We start from the raw sequence: 17,122 nt of genomic DNA on the forward strand, positions 1-17,122 counted from the left end.
ATTCTCCTCTATGTGCAATACATCACACGCATTGTAACGTGTTCCTATTTATTGTTCTGTTTAATTTCTTCGCTGGCCTTCTTGGCACTACGGATTCCCATATTAACCCAGATCCATCCAAAATATGTTGTGGCCAAATCAATTTTTGTGGGTTTTTTTTGGTTTGTTTTGTTGCTTTTTTCTCTCCTCCTGAATCTACCTAGTTCCTTCACCTGCTCAACTTACTTCAACCACTGAAACGAGATGAAACTTGTTCTTATTTTCAAATGTTGAACGGCCATCTAGTTGGGTTCTGTTCTTGCTACCAAATAATTTTTAAAAAGCTGCTTCAATTGGAACAATTTAGTGAGTAATTTTTATCACCCTTATTCAGTGGAAAAAACTCTTTATTCCATAGCAGCATCTGCAAATATAACAGAAGAAAGAAATTATATCCTGACCCTTGAGATTCATGTGCTTTCAAACAGACAAGGCAACTTCCATTAGGCTTACATTGATAAGGGCTGTTTTGACGTGGCTAGGGATTGCAGGAATTGATTTCTTCGGGTTTTTTTCAGATATGATAAGCATAAGTAGTGGAGAAGAACTACTGAGTTAGCGGATACTGCTCTCTTCATAATTGTTCCATTCCAAGGGAGAGCTAGTAATGATTTTTTAAAAGAAAATGAACCATACATGAATTTTTAGCATTTAAAACTACTACTCTTCCTACTCAGACCACCACTAGAGCTACTTTGGCTTCTGAACCATGTGCCTGCTTGACTACACATTATTAAAAAATATTCTTAATGGCAGATCAAAGAAAAAGAAGATATTTTCATATTTTCTGAGCCTTTCAGTTAATGTGACTTCTATTAAGTACAAAGTGCTGTTACAAGCAAAACAATGGCTCCTACAATTAAGTTTGAATGCAGCCATGTACAATACCACTATGAACAACTCATTGATTCCCCAAACAGACAGAGTCGGTATTTGCACATTCTCTTCTCTTCTCTTCTCTCTCTCTCCTTTTCTGGCAGTCTAAGGACAGCGTGACATCAACAACCAGGGAAATGAAAAAGTGTGTCAGTGTGACTGTGGTCAGAGAATGATGAAAACCAATGGAGATTCAACAATTTCCTTTGCACGGGACAGAAACGGCACACTGCCACTGAGCAGAGAGCTGGTGGATGGATCCAGGTACTAAGCAGACCCCAAAGACTGATGCAGGCCAAGGAATGATCTCAGAGATGTTAAATAAATGACATATAGGTAAAGTTCCTACCACTCAAGAATGACTTCAAGCCAATTAAAGAGAGTTCCCAGTGTGCTTCAAGGAAGACTTTCATGCTCTCATTCTGGGTCAGGATTCTGCTAATCAGTTCTGGGGTATGACCAATGAATAAGAGAGAGGGGGAAAAAAATCACCCTTCATTAACTCAGTGTCTCATCTTTCTACCCCCTGCAGTCAAAATGAACTTAAGATACCTGCACCCTTGGATAAAGCCAGAAGTTGAAGCCAGAACTGTGCATGGAGCGTAACAATTCCACACAGAGGCAGAAAGGCCAGTCAATTATTACCAAGTAAAATCCATTCAAAGACCTCATTTAAAAGGTGCCAGTTCTTATTTAATCCTACTGGAAGATTCAATCTATAAAATGCCCTCCTCTCACCTAACACAGTAACAACGACAGAAGATGAAAGTCGGTTCAGTCACCTCTTTCTTTGGAAACCTGTAAGTGACCTGTAAGGATGGATGGAGAGTTGGAAAAGGGTCTCAAGGACTGAGCAGTTGACAGGACTCGTGCTGGAACTGCAGTTCAGTTCACTTAATACAAAAGTGAATAAATAAAAATATTGTCCTTCTTGCCCCTCTCTCCCCACACACTCATCTTCGGTCAGCCAAAGGGAGAGAGTCAACAGTGCCTAGTAAATGCTTTGGATAAAAATCCATATATTGAATTCAGAGAAACGAAATAAAATGTGAGCTCTGACAGAACATCGATTATGGGGTTTGCAAAATAGCCCTTCCTTATTTTTAGGTTTTGAAAGTTGTTAACTTTGGCAATTTCCAAGATCAGATGGAACTACATTTCAATATCTCATTCCAGCCTCTTAGGGTCATTTTTAGTGAATGAACGCAAAACCACCTGGCTGGAAGGAGGAAAAATCTGTAATACACCAAGATGGGGAGCTACCTGGGGGTGTGTTTGACTGCCTTTAAGATAATGATCCTAAACTACCAAAAATATACACACACGTACAGGTTCCTCTACCACATACATGCATCTGCAGTGCAGTCACTCTTCTTGAAAATAAAATCATTCCACTTCCATGGTAATTTCACAGAATCACAGAATCATCTAGGTTGGAAAAGACCTTGAAGATCACCTAGTCCAACTATTAACCTAACACTGAATTTGGTACCTTTCAACTAATAGACTTCTCTTCTTTGTGCCATGGGGGAAAAGCACTCCAAAATGCTGTTACATCACTGGAGCTAAAAAAAAAAAGCGCAATTTTTAATAATTAAGGGATGACTGTAACTGAGCCTACTCATTTTAAGCAACAAGACTTGTCAAACAGATCACTAATGACAGAGAATAGTCTGGGTATGGAAACAGTGAAAAACTGCCATTGAGGCCACCGGTTAAATGCCACCATACAAAATGCAATACTTTCACAGACTTATTCTACTGCTTTTCTATTTCTTTTTTAAAAAACAGAATCATGAGAAACAACATCTGTCCTTGCCCAAACAGCTATGTGGTCACTGTTGGGTTACTAAACCAGGTCAAAAAAGGACAATGAATTCAACCACTTAGGGTCTTCTTAGGTCTCAACCACCACCACATATTGCCCAAGACTCTGAGTGCCTATTAACGAGGCAAAGATCCTCATTTATAATTACCATTCATACAACACTTAATACTCTCATTCAAAGCGTAAGTGGTAACATCAAGTTTCCACATCTATCAACATCTCCTAGAGAGTTATTTAAGAAAATACAGTGTTTTGTGTTACAGAATAAACCATCCTTTTCCTCCACCTCAGCGTTCAGGGATGGGGATGTGGCAGGGGAGGGCGCTGCCACAGTGGGTATGGTACAGCTCAAATACTCTTTTCTAGATGAACAAATGTTAATGAGATCTAGACAATAAACAATATAATATCAAGATGCTTTTAATGCCTTATTCCCAACTGTTTTTTCAGGGGGAGAAATCAGCAGGCGTAGTGAGATAGTTAAATAATATATGCAGGGGTAATTAACAGGTCTAACAGGCTATCCAGGATTATTCAGAGATATTAAATGCAGGGGATGGGATGGGCTGTCAGCACTTACAACTTTTCACTAAATTCAGCTCTAAGTAGTATAGCTTCACAATAAAGCACACTTTTAAGATGAAAAAAATTCTTCCACGAAGATTTTTCCCCTCTGTGTCACAAAATATTGACCTGCTCTTTCTGGTTATAAAACCAAACTAAAATTAAATTTAACTCAAGTATCAACTTCTTTATTTTCAGTGAAAGTGCACAAGGAAAGTGGACAGTCAATTTAAGACTTTTTGCCTGAAAAAAATACCCAGCACTTATACACAAGCTCAGTAGAAACAATTTCACCCTCTGCAAATATGTTGTAAAATGTACTACGGTTGTTTTACAGTCCACCACAAAAGATTATAATTTGTGTTAGCTGAGAAAACACAACTGCACGCCGCTGAAACTACAGGCACAACTGAAGTAAAGAGGGTGTTGATGCTGGAACTCAGGCAGTGTTTATACACTGCTCTTGCTCAAAGTGTAACGGGCATTTTAGGTAAAAAAAGTGAATTTTGCCAGCACTTCCAATTGGAAAGACAGAATCACTACTATCTGACTATTTCCAAATGCTAAATAGACACAAGTATTTAGCACCGGTTCAGAGGGAGTGATTTCCTGTTTGCAACATAACAGATATATTTTTAAAGCCATCTTCTATCCCAACTGATGAGCAGACCCAGTTCTGCCCAGCTGGCAGCCTCGAGAGAAGATGTCCATTGTGCATGGGATGGAGAGAGACGATTTCCTGCAGCACATCAGTCTACAAAACTGTTTTTACTTCTCCGTACCGCTTTTCCGATCAAAAATAAAGTTGTGGGGTGGGTTTTTAGTCAAGACAGCTACAGATATTCCTTCGCTCAATCTAACATTGAAGAATTATTTATGTTATCCTTGCGAGCTGCTTTTAGAAACACATTCCCTCTTTAACTCTTCCTAGCAGATCTCTTGTGTGTGTCATGAGAAGTAGCTGGCATCAGACAATGGTCCTGGACTTCTGTCCCTGAAGGGAAGGTTTAGGTATCGAGAATGCAAAGACCATCTTCACCTTAACGGTGGTTTCGTTTTGCTGTACTGGTCTGTTTTGCAGAAGACCACAATCCTACATCCAGTGCAGCTAGATTTGGATTTACTTTTTTATAAACGGTCTTAAATGAAATGAAACAGGTTGGATATTAGGAGAAACTTCTTCATTGAAAGGGTTGTCAAGCATTGGAACAGGCTGCCCCGGGAAGTGGTGGAGTCACCAGCCCTGGAGGTGTTTAGAAGACGTGTAGATGTGGTGCTTAAGGACACGATTTAGTGATGGACTTGGCAGTGTGAGGTTTACGGTTGGACTCATTGATCCTGAGGGTCTTTTCCAACCTAAATGCTTCTATGATTCTATGACTTTGTGGTTAAAATTTTCAAAGATGGGCACAATTCTTTTTCTTTCTAAAGCCTGAGCTGGTTTCAAGTGTACATCCTAAGTCTGCAGCGTATATACTCTCGCTCTGGTACACGGGGACTATTTGGAAGAGCTGCCACACATTGCAGCAACTCCCCAGGGACTCACCCAGGCTCAATTACCCACCTCACCTATTTGCAAGAATGAATAAAAACTGCAGGTCTAGGCTGAAGGTGGAACCTTGATATGACCCTGTGTTCCTGTATTAACAAAGACATTCAAAATATGAAAATTCAGTCATATTTCAATCATGGCACTCAACCTAAAGGCTCTTGCCCATCCTATGAATATCCTCCATATTGAGGCAGTCACACTTTGCAGGGCTTTTTTTCTCCATTATATCCACTGGTGCAAGCCTCCAGCATAGCTACAACTGATGTTGTTGTACGTGGGATCTGTAACTCCATGGGGAAATCATTCGCAACAGCTAATTTCAGCATAGAGAGGCTCATCGCCCCAGATTCTCCTTGTGTTAAGTGTTTTGAACTGCTGCTGAAGAAGTTTTTTCTCCCCTGTACCATACAGAGTTTTGAACCTGCTAGACACAACTAATTATTAATTAAGAAACAGTGATGGCTTAACAACTATATGACACTTTGGATCAATTATTGTCTTTTGCTGACACACAGCATTTCTAAAATGCTCACAGGTAGTTCCCACCCAACAGGCCAGTGGTGCAACTGTGGTCAGTCTGTCCCATCATTCATTCCCAAACATACTCCCAAACCAACTGGCATTTGCCTTTTCAGAAAATTACCCTGGAAATAAACTTGTGTGTAAACAAGCACCTGAAGATAATCAGCACAAGATTAAAACCACCCCGAACTCAAAGTGTCATTTTTCCTTGTTATCTCCTGAGGTTGCAGCAACTTTCTTCTGAGTCCCATGTGAGACCTTGGAAGTTGGTGCAGTCTAAAAATGCAGCTGTGCCCTTGTACAGTAAAATCCCAGTGATGAATCAAGGGGCTCCCTGCATAGGAAAGGAAGAAAACGGACCCAAATTATGTTCCATGTGCCTCAGTTCTGGGGCTTCATTATTAAATACAAAATAATGAAAATAATGGTTATGATAAAGAGACAGTCATCAGCACCACAGGTAGAGGTTGACTAACTGGAGTTTCCACTCCAAATTTCCAAGCTGCAGATTAAAAATGCTACCAACTTACTTAACGCATGTAGTTAATATCTCTATTTATGGACTAGAGTGCTTGCACGGTTGCGCCGTAGCAAATTCTCACCCTCCCATATTGATTTTATTTTCCTCAGGATACACCTGAAGCACTACTGATCGTTAAATAACACCTACAGAATAAACATGCAGCTTCTCCTCTACGTCCTTCCTTTTCCAAAACCTACAAGGTGAATTGCACAGTGAGAGTATCGCAGGTCTTCTCACGTCCCTTGGTTTTTGAAATTGATTTGGAAGAAATCTTTGAAACTAGATAAAAGATAAAGACAAAGGGAATGAATCTCTTGTGCTCGTACCCACACGCACACGCTCCATCTGCGTGCACGTGAGCACATGTACCGTATCCCTGTAGGAACTAACCCGGGGCTGATGATTTTTGTGCAAAAAGGAATGAACTGCTTCTCCTTGCACTAAGGTCTGCAAACTGTTATCTAAAGATTTACTGAAGCTTTGCCCTCTCTGCTGTGCCCCCCTTCATGAATCTCAAACAATACATTTTTAATGTAATGTTTAAAGGTTTGATGAAAAAGTTATAAGTATTGACTTTTGCTCCAGCTCATTCCCGCTCAGCATTGCTTCACTGATGAGCAAGAAATGTGGTTCTTCAGAGTACTTCAGAATGGGCTATTGGGGGACCTCCTAAAACCATGGAAATGAGAAACAGAAGATCTCAATGAGCAGCCTAAGGTGCAGTGGAAGACAGCTGGTAGGAGTCTCTATTTCCAGCTCTGTTACTTCCAACTATTTCCAATTCCAGTTGCGTTTGCATGCTGCTCTTTCCTTTTTTCTTTTGCAATCCTATAGCAAGGGGCGCAGCAGATTGAAGAGGTACAGGGGTTTTGTGACAGAAAACCAGCTGCTCACTAAACATAAAGAGAAGAAAAAACTTGTTGCCTACAAAAACCACCAAAGTAGGTTGCCTCAGGCTCTTGGATCCCTCAGTGCTCACTTGACATCTTTTCACGCAGCAAAATCATAGAAACACAGAATGGTTTGAGTTGGGAGGGACCTTTGAAGATCATCTAGTCCACACCCATGCCACGGGCAGGGACACCTTCCACTAGCCCAGGTTGCCCAAAGCCCCGTCCAACCTGGCCTTGAACCCTTCCAGGGAGGGGGCATCTACCACCTCTCTGGGCAACCTGTGCCAGTGTTTCACCACCCTCATCATAAAAAATGTCTCCTTGTATCTCAACTAAATCTCCCCTCTGTCAGTTTAAAACCATCACCCCTCGTCCTATCCCTAACCCCCTGATCAAGAGTCCCTCCCCCCTTTCCTGTAGCCCATTTCAGTCCTGGGAGGCCACTCTAAGGTCTCCCCGGAGCCTTCTCTTCTCCAGCTGAACCCCCCAACTCTCTCAGCCTGTCCTCACAGGGGGGTGCTCCAGCCCCCCGAGCATCTTCGTGGCCTCCTCTGGCCCCGCTCGAGCAGGTCCGTGTCCTTCTGCTGTTGGTGCCCCCAGAGCTGGACCCAGCACTGCAGGGGGGTCTCCCGAGAGCGGAGCAGAGGGGGAGGATGGTAACATATGCATTCATGAACACCTTAATTATTAATTACTATTAACGTCATTGCTAAAATAACATTTGGTTTAAAGCTGCCGCTTGAGAAGAGTAACCTTCGACTTTGAGAAATATTAAAAATAGAGCAATCTGCAAGGAGATGAAGATTGACAGAGGGAGAGGTAAAGAGCAATGCTTAAATAATATATGTAAACCTGTAATTCAGCCTGAGACAAATTCATTTTTCTTGCTATGACACACAGATATAATCCAATCAATGCGACAGTCTCCGTGGCAAAGCCATTATTTAAACAAAGCTGGCTTGGCTTAAAAATGCAATAATTTGGAACAATTTAGGACTGTGATATTATGTGCCATTTTGCACTGTGATGTGCTGAGAGATCCTACATTGATCGTGAAATAAAAAGCTAGCAACATTTGGATAGTTCATAGATTTCCCCCTTTCTTTTTGACTCCAAAATTCCCAAAGGTGTTAAATAGTCCAGCAGCTTTCACCTCTGCTTACCGCACCAGTTTTATTATTATCAATAAAAGCTAAATTGGAGAGACTTCTTACGAGGACTAGCAATAAGAACACATAACTACTTAAATGCAGCTTTAACAATAGTGCTCTCTCCCTTTTGAAATAAACATCCTTTTTTTCAAAATATATTTGATCGCTGCCTCCAAACACATTACCAAAGCTGTGCAAAACGGCAGAGAACATGAGAGAAAAAGTATTCCTTGAGTCAGCGGATGGGATTGTACTTAAAGCACAGAACAGGGAGTTGGGAAACTCTGGTTCAGCTCCTGCTTCCATCCATAAAGCACCAGGACTACTCCTGTAATGGAAGATCAGCAGATGCTCAAGCTGTTTGCTAGATCAAGGCGAGAGAAGTGCAGAGCTCTACGTGATCAATCCCTTAATCTTCCCAGGTCTTCATTCCCCACCTGTAAAATGGGAGTAATTATCCTTCTCTTCTCTCACCCCTTGTTTGCCCTGTTTACTTATGCTATACCCTCTTTTAATCCATGTATGCACATAACAAAAAGCAATATTGCACCGGTTGGATAATCTAATATGCTTTCTTCACCTCTGGCTTTTGTGGTTTCCCTAATCAGAGAAAGCTCTGAATTATCTCAATTTAACAGATGTTGCTGTGCCACCTACCAGAGGTTAAACTGTCTAAATACTACGGTGACTGTGCAATAAGTAGACAGGACTAGAGGCTACAGCTCTAAAAAATGTAATCTGATGTAAAATCTCCGACAAGACTAACTTTTTTATTGATTTACAATGGAATTTCAGCACCGCAGTTTCAATGGAAAGAAAGATGAATTGTCTCTACGGACGCAGTTTGACTCTAAATGTCTCTGGAAAGACAGCACGCGCTTGCTAAGAGCTAATCATTGCAAGGTGAAATCCATTTCTCATATGCTACTTTGTTTTCAGAGATTAAAATCAAAGTCCTGGGGGTTTATTGCTCTGTGAATCAGCAATTGCAAATGCACTGCAAAACAATGCCAACCTCAAATATGACAGCTCTGAAGCAACCATAATCCAAAAGGGATTTGGGAGTTTACCCTGTAAAGCACTGAGAGAGACATTCCAAAGTTAAAAGAAGTTTTTGAGGACTTTTTTCTTCAAAAACTCTTCCCGTTTTGAAGTGTCAGTGCTGGCTCATGTGAAATAATCACATGGAACAGCCAAAATTATGCTTTTTACTGTCGTGATGCAACCGAGAGCAGGTCTCCCCGTGCTGTTTTTGTGCGAGAGCTGTAACAGCCCGCGGTGCACAGAACAGATCTAGCAGCAGCTCAACAGGAGGTAGATCCTTGCTGCTCCTGGCAACCCTGCATGATGGTTTTGGCAGTGCTCAAAACTGGATAAAAACTATTTAGTAAAGTCGGGGCACTGTTCCCTTAGCAGACGGCCCTGTGCCTCCCCAAGACTCAAAGGAATCTGCTGCTACAGACTAATAAATTAAAACTCTCTCTGATCCCTCATCCTCCTTTCTGCTGCTCCACCTGAACGCTCTTCCCCTTGCACAGCTACCACCGAGCCTCCGACAGACACAGCCTGTCTGGTCAACAACGGAATTAGGGAGTATTAAAAAGCTGTTAAAGCCTCAATGCTGCTTGCAGAAGGGTACCCATATGGGCTATATCTATTGAGCTCTGTGTGGATAAGATCTTCAGCTGTGTAAATCAGGAGAGATGCAAAGACACGCCGGTGTCAAACCTTGGCCGCAGGCAGGAATGGGAAACGAGAAATGAGACCAAAGCTGACAATGAATATAAAACTCATTTGAAATTTGTAGAGAGGGATGTATCAACAGAAGAGCATTAAGCATGTGGGTATGACATCACGTCTTAAAATCATGATGCAATGATGGAGAAGGAAGCCTTAAATTAGTTTGGCTAATCCTGATGGGCTTAGAGATCTGGCACAGAGCAGGAGTGGCAGCAGAAGCAATGCTTTGCTTGTGGGAGAGGGTGCAGCAAGCCTGGAGAGACAGGAACACCTTGTTCCTACAGGAGGGAACTGAAAACACTATTATTATTGAAAATGCAATTAGTTAAGAACACCAGCTTGAAAGGAAGGCTCGAGAGAAGACAGGGAAGTTGAGCTAATGAAGAAAAGTGTTTCTACCAAATTGCATTGAGACAGAATGTGCAACCAGGATTAGATTCTTCCCTTTGCTTGAGGTTAGAAGTTGGGAGGCTCCTGCTGCTGCTGGAGTTATTTAGCAATGGCTGTTGATGATGACCCCAAAACACAGATAACTGAGCTAATTTCTGGGAGATACTGATTTCAAACAAGCCCAAACCACAGAGCTGGAGTAGGAACGGCAGTGATAGGGATCTTAGGAGAGGCTGGATTTTAATACTATTCCATTCCTCTCCTGAGGGAGCCTAATAGCTTTTCATGATCAGGAAGAAAGTTAATAGACAAACACTATTATTATTAAACTAGATTAAATTTGGAACCACCATCCTTGACAAGTAGCCCTTTAAGGTGTAATTTGAGAATCACAGCAGGTGAAAATAAAAATAATAAAAATAAAAAGCCTGGCCTTAGTTATATTTTAAACTGGGTTATAATAAGCTCCCATGAGCTGAGGGAAACAGCAAATTGCAAGGCGATACGGCAGATGACAAAGGCACAAAGCGAGGATGTCTCCCTTAATCAGAGTGCAAGAAGACAGCCAGGCCGCGTGTCACCTGCCCGCACCCCATCGTAGGGCTACGCCATTAATTCTGTGATGGGGATAACGGGTTTCAGGCATTACTCGTCCTCTACATCCTCTGTTTTCCCTTTAATTAGAGCCACTTGCAAGACAAAGCCTGCAGAAAGCATGGGAAGAAGTGGCAGCAAGATGTTCTGAGTTTCGATCTGGTTTGCTCTTTTGCTATTTACCTTGAAAATAATGGGTGCTCCTTATTTGTTATGGATGTTTCTATTCCTCGTTTACCAAATCCACGCTAGCACTGGGAAACTCAACTCAGAATGCTTTTGTCAAAGTTGAAAAAGCTCTGCGTGCCAGGCAGGTAGGTTGTCTCACTCAAACAAGGGTCCCAAAATGAGCAGAGTGCCCTGATTTCTCCCAAGTTCTTCAAAACTCATCTTCTTCTTCTGTTCACCATTAAAGCAAATACTAGTTTTCAGACAGGAAGCATGTGTTTCATGTTTTTTCAAAATTAACCCAAACCACCATAAAATGTTGTGGAACAGGACAGGGAGTGCACATGGGCCAAATCCCGATCAGATTCTCTTTCTGTCCTTTCAGATGTACAGCATTGCCCGTTATCCACAATTGCCAATACTACCTTGAATTTTGCCTTTGTTTTTTTTCTCATTAAATTTTTAAGACAGAAGGCTTGCAAACTTCAAAAAGAGTAATGAAGGGTTCTCCATGACATGACTGACCTGCATGGCTACCACTCAAACTCTCGTGAAAACTCACCCTAAATTTTCCCAGTTTGGAGTGTGAGACAACACTGATCTGCTCAACAGGGTAAGCTGGAAAAACAGCTCTGTACTTCCTTGTGGTCTAAGTTTAGAAGGATCTAAACTGTGACTGCAACATTTGTTGTCATTCAGAAAACCCTAGGTATAGATCCTGACCTAAATTAGGGAAGTAGCAAAGAGCAGCTCATACCCCAAAATCCATCTGAAAGGACTGACTGGTTGCTGCTGTTGAGGTGTTGTTACTTCTGGAAGTGTCATTTTTATTGAAGTTAAAGCAGTTATGCAGAAAAACCCTGACAAAAATCTAATATGATCAGATAAAAAAGGATGTGAAGACTTCAGAAACAGAATATCAGTGCACAACTGGACTTTATAACTTGGATAGATTTCTCTCTCTGCAGTCCTCATGGGAATGGTTGGGTGGAGTTGCAGAGCAGGATCCCCAAATGCTTCAAGTACAGCTCAGTCATCTCCAACACTTCCAAACCAAGCTCTCACCAAAATTCTAATGCTTCTAATTAGGACAAAAGAGACGGGCTTTGTAATACAGGAATGTGACCATTCAATATGAAGAAGCAGAATTCAGGCTGCTTCTTATGAAAGACTCTATATGAACCAAAATACAACCACTCCTTCATTTAGCAGGTTTCTTTTTCCATCTCGTATCTTTCACAGTGATGATTTTTTTTTTTTTTTTAAGAAAAAGATAAGTTCTGTCATCTAAAAATAACAAAATGTTCTTCAGTGTTCAGAGCGATCATCATCTAATAATTACAGATCATCACCTTGAAATTGCAGCTAGAGCGGTTGTGTTGACTGTGCTGCGCTGCGTTAGCGCTACAGTACAGGCACAGCTACGGGCAAGCATGGCTGATTTGAGGTACTGGCTGGTCAGTTCTGATTTTCAGATAATTCATCATTGTCTTGGATATTGTTTTTCACCCCAAAATGAAGAATCTGGGATTGCGCAACATGTCACATGGAGCTACTCACTTAACAAGACAAATGGATTTTATTGACTTAATCAAGAAGAGTAACAACTCAATATCTCATTTCTTCATAGCCGTCTAGAACAAACTCTGGGGGCATGAGGAGAAGATGTAAAATACAGTCTATAATTTATGAGAGTTTATTAAAGAAATGTCAATGGAAAGTGCTTCAGAATTGAATGTCCACGTTCTGCAAGGCTTCCACAGCAAGTGGGCAAAATATTGACTTATAACAAATGAAGCAAGCAACCTACAGATAATATATCAGAGGAAAGTCCATAATTTTTCTCCTTCAACTGATGGGATTATTCTACTGCACTGTATTTGATGGGATCGGAAACAAAAGGTTATCACATTTTTTGTTTCTGTTGTTCAGATGAAAGCTTGCTTTTGTCACAGCACCTTCCCATGCAACTGCTGTGTCTTTGCTTCCCCAAATTAGCTGAGCATGCGGTGGAACAAGCAACCTTAGCTCAGATTTGCCAAATTTGGGCCCTAACATTGATGGCTCTGAGGATTATTCCTCTAAGATCTACAGACAGCCCCAGGGGTAGAAAAGAGTCTGTTTGCACCCAGTGATCTACCCAAAATCTGAGCTATCGCCATCACACCCAGGCACGCGTGACATGCTGCCTCACTTGCAGGACATGGGGTCTTCACAGGGATTATCCTTCTTCAGTTGGAAGAATGAGAGAATTATGAGAGGATTTACAGATAAGCATAAAAATCCATTAGTTCAAGAGGAATGGTAGAAGAAGCTCAAGAGGAATGGTAGAGATCCTCCTGACAGCACAGCTCCTGACCTCGGCTGCAATTTGGACCCTGGGTGCAAAGCTCTGGATACCACTTCTCAAGATGCCATCCAGAGCCACAGGGCAAAGAAAGACAAGAAAGCCCCAACATCTACTTTTTGCAAAAGGGAGCACAAACCTTCCTATAAAATCTCTCCTGCCAATGACTCCTGGGAAGAGAAAACCACAGAAAAGCCCCCAGTGGCCTCATCCAGAGTGGGGCAAACGCTCAGAGGCTACCAGATGAGTGCAAATCCTGGGAGAGAGCCTCTAGACCACATTATTGAGGTGCACAAATACACAGGGAGAGACACTGAGCAAGAGCAATGAAAGAGGAGAAACCAACTAAGCGCAAAGTGTTAAAGTACAAATTACACCTTCTAAATATGAGCAACAAGCCTCCAAATGACCAAGACTGAAACAGCTTGGAGATAACTTAATGCCTGCATTCAAAGCTAAAAATTTTAGATCGGAACCAAAGCGCTATTATATTGATTTGTACACACTGAGTCACAGCAATACAAAATAAATGAGAATGAGAAAAAAACTAAAAAAAAAAAAAAAAAAAGGAAAATGTTTCTAACCATTTCATACATGCCTCTCAGGGGTCCACAGCGATCAAAGTAGAAGAAACTTCTGTTCAAAGAGGGAATGTTATGCTGTTTTTTCTGGACAAATACAAGCAAGACTCATTTTTTTTAATTAATTGACAGAATTTCTAAACAGAAGTGAACCCTGAAGAGGCCCACACACGCTAGCTCAGATATTTACTGTTTCTAATGGGCCAAATTAGCCTGCTGGTGATTAAGACTCAAGCCTCGAAGGACTGGCTGTGTCTCAGCTTGATAATGAATGGGCTTTTAACACACCAAGCCTTTAATCTCCAGGACCCTGGACTGGATCCAAATCGAAGTGAAAGTATTAGGCAGCTAATGGGGTCTGTTATATGGCCAGTGCCAGCTGATCACCTTCAGTTATTTTTAGGCTGGTTTAGGATGGGCTGGGCTAAAATCTGGCCATGCACCCCTGCAATACCTGGCAGCATTGAGTTACCACTGCTTTGGCTCTACTGACACGGGTGTCTGCTTTGAAGAAGTTTTTCTGAAGGCAGCCAGAACTTGTGCATGATGATCAGAGCAGAAGCAACTGAAAAAAGTATTTTTCCAACAGTTTGCAGAAAGACAATATCAAGGCTCTCCTCATTCACCTCTCCTTAGCCTCGTTTTTTTGCCTCTCAGCTGTTGCTGCTGCCCTTGGAGCAACACACTGCCTCGAGGACTTTTGTCAAAGCCGTTTCCAATTCATCCCTTTCTCCATGTTAAATAGTCACATTTTGGAAGAAAACTTGTTTCTGGGTTCCTACAAGCGCATGAGAAATTAAGAGGCAGAGCCCAGAGGACAGAGGGAGTTTTTACACTCAAAGCTAAATATAAAGGTCATCTCCTGGACAAAGAACAGGGTGATGGACTGCACTCGCTCGTATGCACTTGATAAACTAACAAATCACTTCTCTTATTGCTGTGGTTGTTTTCAAAGGCTTGAGAAGCCTTCAGATACACAGCAATGGAGAAGGTCTACAGAGGTCAGATGGAGGGAGGGGGTACTAGGAGATGAGAGTTTTACTTCTCGCTGTGCCAGGTTATTCATCACTTCTACACCTCAGCTTTTCCATCTACCAAAAAAGCGACGATGAAGCCTTCCAAACGCACAACTTGCCAGGTGTTTCACTATCTTCAGATGGAAGCCACCTCAGAAAGAGGTTAATCCCATTCAAACGCCAACAGACTAACCAGCTGAGATGCAAATGATCAGAATTATTAGCAAGTGATTAAGAGGACATTCACTGCGGTTCTAGGTTTAGGATGAACCAAGTGAATATGAGTAGCAGACACTGAATGAACAGCTTACATCGAGCTCTTTCAAGCACACCAAGTCCAAAACCAAAGTTCTGCCAAGCAGAGAGGCCGTGAAATCAAACTTTACAATTGAAAGGGAACGTCAGGTTAACATGGATTTAGACATCCACACAATGCAAAAGTGCTTATCAATACCCACTGAGAATATTCTACTTACAAACACCATCCGCTCGCTTTGTGTCACGTACAGTTAGGAGACATGTGCTAGTGAATGCAGGTCTTGTCAGAGGATTTGTGTGTGTAATGCCTTCCACAAAGCCTCTGCTTCCAGCCTCACCCAAAATCATCTCTCTCATTTTAGCCTGAGCATTTCAATACAACTCTACAGGTAGCAAATTGAAATGTTCAGTCCTCCATTGCGGGGAGATTGAATCTGAAAAGCAAGAGGCAATAAGAATGAAGCAAGGCATCAATAGCACACGCTAAAGCTCTCACCGACGACAGCAATGATGTCGGATGAATGATTGAGCATTTGTTAAACTTCTACCATTGTGAAAGCAACCTATTATTTTCCTGGTTGTGCTCTGAAATGCCTCAATCACTGACAGAACAAGTGAGTGAGAAATAATACAGTTCATTTTCGATTGCTTTTGTTCAATAGATACATTGCTGTATACAGTATCTCCCATTGTTTCATCAACAACATAGCTAATATTTTTTTCTCATCCCCTTTTCTGATATCATGTCGTTAGACTGATGACTCCTCCAACTGTGTACATCTTTAAAAGTCGCCGATAACACGACGAGGTGTTCAATTCAGGCCTGTTTTTGTAAAGAAAAACAAGATGCTACAGCGCTCGTGTGAAGGCTGTACACATCACTTAGTGCAAGAAAGCAGCTTCCAAATCACTGTGATTAGCCACAGGACGTGCTCCGACATCTGAACTCCTGCCACAGCAGCTTACCTGAGTAAGGCTTTACTTTATCACAAGCTTGAGAAATGGGCCTGTGTGAACCTCATGAGGTTCAACAAGGCCGAGTTCAAGGTCCTGCAAATGGGTCGGGGCAATCCCCGGTATCAATACAAGCGGAGGGATGAATGGATTCAGAGCAGCCCCAGGGAGAAGGACTTGGGGCTACTGGTGGATGAAAAGCTGAGCATGAGCTGGCAATGTGCACTCGCAGTCCAGAAAGCCACCCGTGTCCTGGGCTGCTTGAGCAGGGCCAGAGGAGGCCACGAAGATGCTCGGGGGGCTGGAGCACCCCCTTGTGAGGACAGGCTGAGAGAGTTGGGGGGTTCAGCTGGAGAAGAGAAGGCTCCGGGGAGACCTTAGAGCGGCCTCCCAGGACTGAAAGGGGGATTATAAGAAAGATGGGGACAGAATTTTTAGTAGGGCCTGTTGTGACAGGACAAGGTGTAATGGTTTTAAACTAAAAAAGGGTAGATTCAGACTAGATATAAGGAAGAAATTTTTTACAATTAGAGTGATGAAACACTGCAACGGGTTGCCCAGAGAGGTGGTAGATGCCCCATCCCTGGAAACATCCAAGGCCAGGTTGGACGCGGCTCTGAGTGACCTGATCTAGTAGAAGATGTCCCTGGTCGTTGCAGGGGGGCTGCACTAGATGACCTTTAAAGGTCCCTTCCGACCCAAACTATTTTATGATTTTGTAGCCACAGATTCAAATCCCTCCTGGTGTCCTACACCACTGTTAATGTGGCCTTGCACATATGCTGTTGAACAAGATTTTAATTAATGTCTGTAAAGCATCCAGAGGTGTTTCTACAAAATGTAGCAGCAGCACCACTATCAATATACACTTCCAGATGTCCAAGCTGGCAAACAAATCTGCTTAAGGGAAGGAGGAGGGCATCAAAGAAGGTAAGCAACGATCATAATCTCAAAATTCTGTTTTAATTAACAGTGGAATGTAATGTGACCTGATGTGGGACACTGCAGAACATGGTGGGATTGGAGGGAAGGTCACCTGGGTTCTTCTGCAGCACAAGTGTCTCTTGTCAGTTTGGACCAAGCTACCGCATGTCACCATGAACAACGAACTGGAGCAGTGGGGTAC

The 17,122-nt window shown here is 42.2% G+C and overlaps 1 protein-coding gene across 4 annotated transcripts in view; it reads right to left on the reverse strand.

Moving 5' to 3' along the window:
- EXOC4 (exocyst complex component 4) overlaps positions 1 to 17,122 on the reverse strand; it is a 421,296-nt gene that overhangs the window by 165,305 nt on the left and 238,869 nt on the right. The window contains exon 11 of one of the 4 annotated variants that reach the window (XM_074869678.1): positions 8,343 to 8,385. The exons of 2 other annotated variants lie outside the window; for them this stretch is intronic. In XM_074869678.1, the coding sequence (XP_074725779.1) occupies positions 8,358 to 8,385 (28 nt within the window). In that variant the 3' untranslated portion in view covers positions 8,343 to 8,357. Of the gene's footprint in view, positions 1 to 8,342; positions 8,386 to 11,825; positions 11,922 to 17,122 lie in introns of those variants that run through there. One more of the 4 variants, XM_074869677.1, reaches the window with a different exon arrangement.

The sequence above is a fragment of the Strix uralensis genome, chromosome 5 (assembly GCF_047716275.1).
Source record: "Strix uralensis isolate ZFMK-TIS-50842 chromosome 5, bStrUra1, whole genome shotgun sequence".
NCBI lineage: Eukaryota > Metazoa > Chordata > Aves > Strigiformes > Strigidae > Strix > Strix uralensis.